The following is a 7,652-nucleotide window of genomic DNA, read 5'->3' as shown; positions in this document are numbered from 1 at the left end:
CAACACCAAGGGCTGGCTCCTGCTAAGTTAAAAAGACTTGGCAGGAATGTCTCATGGGTGCAGATGGCTATGTGGGTCGGCTATGGTGAAGACACTATAGGTAGTATGACTCCAGAGAAGAATTTGTTATGAGACCGTGGATGAGAAGATGGCCTCTTCTTGGGAACTGGAAACCAATTTTGACTTGGTACTGTGGAAAGCAGAGGTGCTAAAGGTACCTGTGAAACCTGGTGATAAACTGAAGGCCACAGCTAAGGAAGCCAGTTTAGGACAGGATCAAGTTAAGAACCTCAGATCTTGCATTGGCAGCACATGGGGATACAGCAGCAGGGCTTCAGAAGCTATGCTAACAGCAAGATGACCCGCAGCCTGAAGAGCAGCAGGGCTTGCAGCAGCTGGACTGACAGCAAGAAGACCCACAGCCTGAAGAGCAGCAGGGTTTGCAGCAGCTAGACTGACAGCAAGATGACCCACAGCCTGAAGAACAGCAGGGCTTGCAACAGCTGGACTGACAGCAGCAGGGCTTGCAACAGCTGGACTGACAGCAGCAGGGCTTGCAGCAGCTGGACTGACAGCAGCAGGGTTTGCAGCAGCTGGACTGACAGCAGCAGGGTTTGCAGCAGCTAGATTGGCAACAGCAGGGCTTGCAGCAGCTAGACTGACAGCAAGATGACCCACACCCTGAAGAGCAGCAGGGCTTGCAGCAGCTGGACTGACAGCAGCAGGGCTTGCAGCAGCTGGACTGACAGCAGCAGGGCTTGCAGCAGCTGGACTGACAGCAGCAGGGCTTGCAACAGCTGGACTGACAGCAGCAGGGCTTGCAACAGCTGGACTGACAGCAGCAGGGCTTGCAACAGCTGGACTGACAGCAGCAGGGCTTGCAGCCCCCACAACTGGAACAGGAACAGGCAGGTACACAGCAACACACAGGCTTGCAGCAGCTGGAGTCACAGCCCCCACAGCTGGAGCCACAGCCCCCACAGCTGGAGCAGGAACAGGCAGGCACACAGCAGCACACAGGCTTGCAGCAGCTGGAGCCACAGCCCCCACAGCTGGAGCCACAGCCTCCGGAACAGCCACAGCAGCTCATGGTTCTGGTGTTGGGTTGAGGATGAAGTAGGTCAGAGGAGAAAGTGTAGAGGAACGTGTGCAGGTGTGGAGCCTCCTGGGTCTGAGGCCTTTATAACCCTGTCCAGGGTCAGGTTGAGGTTGCACATGGTCACTTCCTGGTTCCTGTCTGTGTCATAGTCTAGGACTCTCTTCTGCATGGTGTTATCTATTACATCTGGTTTCCTTGTGTCTTTCCCAAACAGACTGTCACACTTTTCAGGGAATGATGCTTCCCAGTAAAAATTAACAAGTGTCCAGAATATGCTCAGGCCCCTTCCTTTGAGCTGTAAAAAGACACAGCAGTAAGCATTGCTCCCATCCCATGACTGTTGCACTTCCTGGGTGTTTGTTTGCTTGCTTCCTGGATTTCAGGTTGCCACTCATCCACCTCAACACTCAGTTTCTCCAGTCTGTCACTTTGTTAGCTTCCTCATTGGACCTGAATCCTATGACTCTCCAGGTCACCTGCCTCTTCTTTACATGGGACATGCCATATCTGGGTTTCCACAAGGATGCTTTGGCTGAATTTCCCTGTTCTGTCTCCCCAAGATGGCTTTATTTTCTTGGAAAATGTCATCAAGTGTAAGGTTAGTGTTGTAAAACCAACTTTTGCCAGTTGAGGTGATGGACACCTTTAATCCCAGTACCTGAGAGACAGTGGTAGACAGATCTCAAAGTTCTAAACTAGCCTGGTCTATATAGTGAGTTACAGACCAACCAGGACTTCATAGTGAGCCTCCATTGCCATAGACACAGATATAAGTCTAGAGGACAGATTCTGAGTTCCCAGGTTCTTGTGCCTTTTTACAAAGAGTTGTATGGACCGACAGTTTCGGGGAAGGAGAGGATTTATTAAGAGGGAAGAGATCACCTTGCAGGAGCCAAGGCAATGAAGGGTCAGTGATGGGCTGGACCACATCTTGACCGGGACTGCTCAGCTATGTGTACCTCTTGCTCCCTTTTAATCAGAACATCATGCCAGGACCCAGAAGATGAACTGGCCCTCTTTGCTCTTCTCTTCAGTGTGAGTGGGTGAATCTCCTGTCTCTGGTTTTTGCTATTGGAGGTGATTGGTTGAGCCTAGCTTGTTAGGGCTGCCAGGACCCAGGCTCCTGACCCTAAGAACCTCAGTAAGAACTTTGGTGGCCAGTCAGAAGACCCTCACAGTAAGAGCCATGATGGGAGGAGGAAGGTTGAGTGGACTCACACAGGGGCAGAATTGCTTTACCTAAGACACTTTCCTCATCTTCCCACTCCAGAGAGCATCAGTTGTTTTCACCTCTGTGGGTAAAGTAGAGAAGCTGATATGTTTTTTTTTAGAGCAACAGCCTTTCTAGGCTCTGGGTGAGCTTAACTGGGAAGCTAGTGTGAGACACAGGGATCCTTACTTTGTACATAAGAGCACTGGAGGCTCAGAGCAGCAAAAGTGAGAATGCTGATTTTACGACTTTGCAAGGCTGGGCCTCAGTCCAGAATGGTTGGTACACTGCATGAGTGAAAAGAACACATCCTATAGCCCGCATGTGTGGCAAAAAGGCCCCCACCCCTTCCTTTTCGGCTGAGTAATTAGGAGGGTACACTCGTAGCCATCATCTGGTCCTATCTTTCTGCTGCTTCTCAACAACAACAAAATGTGTGTGGGTTTATCTCTTCGTTTTATATCCTGTTCACTTTAAAGTGTATCAGGTATGTGGCCTTGCTGGACAAGCTTGGCCATCAGTGAGCGTCCACTCTAGACTCCTAGTCTGGTTGCAGGATTTGGGGGTGGGGATGACTAACAGTGGTCCAGTGTTTTTCTGTTCATCTGTATTTGGACCTATGCTGGCTCAAGGCACCTTTGAATGAACTATCAGATTTTATTCTTACAGCAATGGTACTGGATGACTGATAGTCTCCAAAGCTGCAGATGTACTAAGGGAAAGTGAGGAAGAACCCCCAGTCATAGGAGGGGCCCAGTGGGCTTTTCTGAGCCTTATGGTGGAGACTGGAGTTATCTAATTGAGATGGGCCATTTTTGAGCACATCAGAGGCAGAGCCAGTAAGGAATGCACGCTCAGTAAATATCTTCCCTCTGACTGGTTCCAGAATTATTGGCTCACTCAGTGGAGGGCCCATCAATCTAGTTCATGGTTTATCATAGATCTCACCCTTACTGTCTAGGAGTTACCACATGTCTCAGTCTCAAAACATGTATTTGGTTTTTGTTTTAGACTCTGAGAAAATTTGACCCTCAGTGAATTTCTCCCTAGTTGGTACACATTGGGCCTTGTACTCCTGTGGGTATGGGGTTCCATTGAGCTATTTAGATTCTTTCCCAACCATTTGAGCCACTGCTGTTTGATGATTGGTGTTAGGGACCAGGTCACTGGATCTACATCTTACCTCAGGGCACATCCCAAAACTCAGGCGCCTTCCCACACATGGCCCTGTGCCAGAGATAATAATGCCTCACTAACACCTACATTCCCTGGTGAGATCTCCTGCTCTCTCTCCTATCAAATGCTTCCTGCTCCTCACAGCACCCTGCCTCACTCCCCTCACTCGGCTCCCCCTCCCCCTATCTTGGATCTAACAACCTCCGCCCCATGAACAAGCCATATTCCCCTATGTAAGCCTGTACAGAACTTTCATCAAACAGCAGCTTGATCAGCCATGTTGTCCTGCTGTCCATCTCCCCCTTGTCTCTTGTCTCATTCATTCCAGGTGCCCTGGGCTTGAACCGTTGTGCCCTGCAGGCTGGAGCAGATTGGCTTTGTCTTTCAGAGTTCTGGAAGGCTGAAATATCTTGGTCTTTGGGTATCTGTTGAGCCATTGGGATGAGATAGAAGCAGGGGTGTTGGGGAGATCTCTGTTGTGGTTTGTGAACTGTGCAATTATCAAGCTTTTGCCAGCTCCGTGCTCCCTAGGGAGCGTCCAGATGACTAATCCTTTTCAGACCTACTATGTGTTAAAACAAATTGGGGCAAAGTGTAATTTGAACCCAGAATCCACAGCAGTAAACCTCTGACCCCATCAGTTTTGTGTGTATCTTTTCCTTAACCCATTCCATAATAAAATTAATTTTTGGCAAGCCTATCTTAAAATTTGTGTGTGTGAATGTGAGAATTTTAGGATCAGTTTTTGGACTATATTAATTTATAGGGAAATATTGACTCTTTTTTCTCTCTTTCTTTGAAAGTGGATAGCTAAGTGCAGGAATTTAATAGTTAGCTATAACATTTGAAATAGAAAGACCAAAGTAGTTATATAGAGCTTTACATCCATCAAATATAAATAAAATAACAACTAATTGAAATGTCAATTTTGTTTGTTTGTTTGTTTTATGAGACAGGGTTTCTCTGTGTTGTTTTGGAGGCTGTTGGTCCAGCCTGGCCTCGAACTCACAGAGATCCGCCTGCCTCTGCCTCCTGAGTGCTGGGATTAAAGGCGTGCGCCACCACCGCCCAGCGAAATGTCAATTTTGAATTTGACTGGAAATTCAGTGGGATAGTTTTGCTTTGCTGCTCCCAGATGGAAACTGAGGCTGAGAGAGCAAAGCTCATCACAGGATTTAGAGATATCTAATCCTATAGAGCAAGCGTTTTAGATAAACAAGAAGCATGTTAAACGGTTGACTGAAAGTACAGTTTGTATACAACTGTGCTACTTGTGGTATAAGATAGAAGTTACAAAACCTTGTGTGGGCTACAAAGACTTTGTTAAAGAATTTTCTTTCATAACAAATTCTACCTACCCAGCATTGCAATTACAAGCATGCACTACCTGCCCTGGATGTTTTGTTTTGTTTTTTAAATGAGGTGTTACTCTTATCTAAGCTGTCCTAGAACTTGCTGTACAGATCAGGCTAGTCTCCAGTTCACAGAGATCTGCCTACCTACACCCTGAGTGCCAGCGTTCAAAGCTTGTGCCACCATTCCCAGCAATTGCCAGCATTTTTGCTCAGGTTCTGAGACTAAAAGTCAGGTCCTAATGTTTACAAGGCAGACGCTTTCCCAACTGAGTCATCTCCACCCCCTCCCCCTCCCCTTCCTACCATTCCTTCCCCCTTTTGAGACACAGCTTCATTGTATAGCCCAGGCTGTCCTCGAACTTGAAGCAGTCATCCTCCTGCTTGCTGGGATCCTGGGCATGGCAGTCACATCTGCCTTATGAGGGTTTTTCTTGTATTTTTGGTTGTGAGCCTAGCCTTTAATGGCTGAGCCATCTCTGCAGCCCACAATGTTTTCTGACAGTGAATCCTTCCTCTATTCTTGTATAGACTCTCTTTGGTTGTGCCTTATTACACAAAATAGCCACATTGACTTTTTAAATATTTGATTTAAAAGCTGTGTACTCTGGCGGGCGATGCTGTGGGTCTCCATCTCTGATGTGACAGCCCTTTCTTGCTTCGAAGTCTTCATCTTTCCCTCTTGGGTAATTTTTCCATTCACAGGAACATCTATGAGAACTCAGGTGTGAACCTTCCAAGTTTGGGATTTTATGGGGCCAAAGATCTGAGAAACATTTCAGTGACATCCAAGGTTTTATTGGTTTGTCCAACTTTTCAAAATTATTTCCTATAATTAGACAATTTCACTTCCCAGGAAATGTGTCCATTCCTCCAAGTTTTCAAGCTCACTAATGGAAGTTGTTCCTGGTCTTATAAAGCTGGTTTTGAAGCGGTCATAGCTGTATGCTTACTCCTCTCAGGTTTTGCTCCCTTTTCAGTATGGTCTTGCTCTACAACCAAGCTTGGAACTTGTGACAGTCCTCCTGATGCAGGCGTGCATCACCATGCCCAGACTTAGTTTGTTGTCTTTAGAGTTCTTTAAACTCCTTTCTGATGCTAAATCTGCAGGAGATGCTCCCATGCCCCAGTGGAAAGCAAGATGCTAAAACACACTAGTATTTGAAGCATAAAAAGATAAAATGTGTATATTCACAATAAATAGTGCACACTTAGAAGCATGCCTGTGTCATGTACACACACATACACTGGAGAACAAGACTCAAAACCCATTTAGGGATGGCAACTATCAAAACAGGAGATTCCTGGTGTGTTGTGCCATGTTGATGGTTCAGTGGGAACGGCTTATAATTTCCCTCTGCCGGTTAGACCTAAAATCCTAAAGACAATAAATGGAGTCTGAAGAACAAGGGCCTGCGAGAGTGAGGTCCCCTCTGTCCTCAGAAGGAGCCTGGTCGAGCGTAGTTAGAGTTGCTCCGACAGAATTTGGTGAGTTATAACTACTTGGATGGGAGTAGAAGACATAAGGGGGCTCCAGGGAACTGGATCGGGACCCTGCACCTTTTTGAAACTCGGTCTTCAGAGGAGGCATTTTCCAACTGTCAGCCGGGTCCCATCCTGGATGGGTTGGATGCTCCGAGGTGCGCTTCGTGCTGGCAAGGCTTTCTTCGGCATCTTTGCACCTGCATCGGGATGTACTGCTACTTCTGAAACACGATAGAGAGTGAGGAGAATGGACCGGGAAAGGCGGCAAGAGGAACCTCTGGAGAATGCCCGGCTGCGGAACAGCCGGCCTCTCACAGCGACATCGCGTGGCTTCTGGAGGAACAACACGGAGCACCTCCCCTGCTAAAACCCCAGGCAGGATTCTAGACATAATTACACAAAATTGCATTTACGTGTCATTGGACAGCTGGTATACTACCTACACCTGTCTACCCCTGGGCAATAGTCTGAAAGGCCTAGAATGTGTCCTTTATAGACAGAAATACTCACTATGTGGAGTGGAGCTGAGCTTTGAGATCAAGTCTTCTGAAGGTATTTCAGTCTACACGTAAAGCTTCCCGTGATGTCTTGAGCAGTCAATAGCCCAGCAGACAACAGAGCTGAGCCCAGGCGCCAGACCTGAAGAATCAGTCCCTAGGTAAGACTCCTAAATGCCATGACCAGTGTCCTGGTTCTGCTTCAGGACGTAGCTGTAATCCCAGCAATTGGGCTGAGGCAGGAAGGATAGCTGCAAGTTCCAGGTCAGCCTGGGATATATAGTGGGTTCATGGCCGGCCCAAACTACCTACATAGAGAACCCCTGTCTTTACAGAAAATTGTAAAAAGTGGTCTTGGGAAGAACAATACAGAAGCCATACTCAAATAAACTAGCAAGTCCAAGTTACCCAAGTCATTCATTCCTGTATCTGTGCTTCCCTATAGCTCCAAAGAAAGGAGGCACCTACCAGACACTTGCTAATGTTTACTGAGCAACATTCCTTGGGAGACACGGCAGTCTGTTTGGGAAAGGCACAAGGAAAGCAGAAGTAATAGATAACACCTAGACTATGACACAGACAGGAACCAGGAAGTGACCATGTGCCGCCTGCCACCTGACCTGGGCAGGGATATAAAGGCCCCAGATTCAGGGGACTCCACACCTGCCCATTCCCTCTACACCTGCTCCTCTGACCTACTCCATCCTCAACCCAACACCAGAACCATGAGCTGCTGTGGCTGTTCCGGAGGCTGTGGCTCCAGCTGTGGAGGCTGTGGCTCCAGCTGCTGCAAGCCTGTGTGCTGCTGTGTGCCTGCCTGTTCCTGCTCCAGC

The 7,652-nt window shown here is 47.7% G+C and overlaps 1 protein-coding gene across 1 annotated transcript; it reads right to left on the bottom strand.

Annotated features, from left to right (window-relative positions):
* Positions 1-346: 346 nt before the first annotated feature.
* Positions 347-6,645, bottom strand: LOC121133928 (keratin-associated protein 5-1-like). The gene is made up of 2 exons (XM_040731171.1): positions 6,638-6,645; positions 347-893 (listed from the first exon to the last, which is right to left on the bottom strand). Exons 1-2 carry the CDS (start codon positions 6,643-6,645, stop codon positions 347-349), a joined length of 555 nt encoding a protein of 184 aa, XP_040587105.1.
* Positions 6,646-7,652: the final 1,007 nt, after the last annotated feature.

The sequence above is a fragment of the Mesocricetus auratus genome, unplaced genomic scaffold, assembly GCF_017639785.1.
Source record: "Mesocricetus auratus isolate SY011 unplaced genomic scaffold, BCM_Maur_2.0 Super-Scaffold_4256, whole genome shotgun sequence".
NCBI lineage: Eukaryota > Metazoa > Chordata > Mammalia > Rodentia > Cricetidae > Mesocricetus > Mesocricetus auratus.
This window is presented reverse-complemented; position numbering and strand designations above follow the sequence as displayed.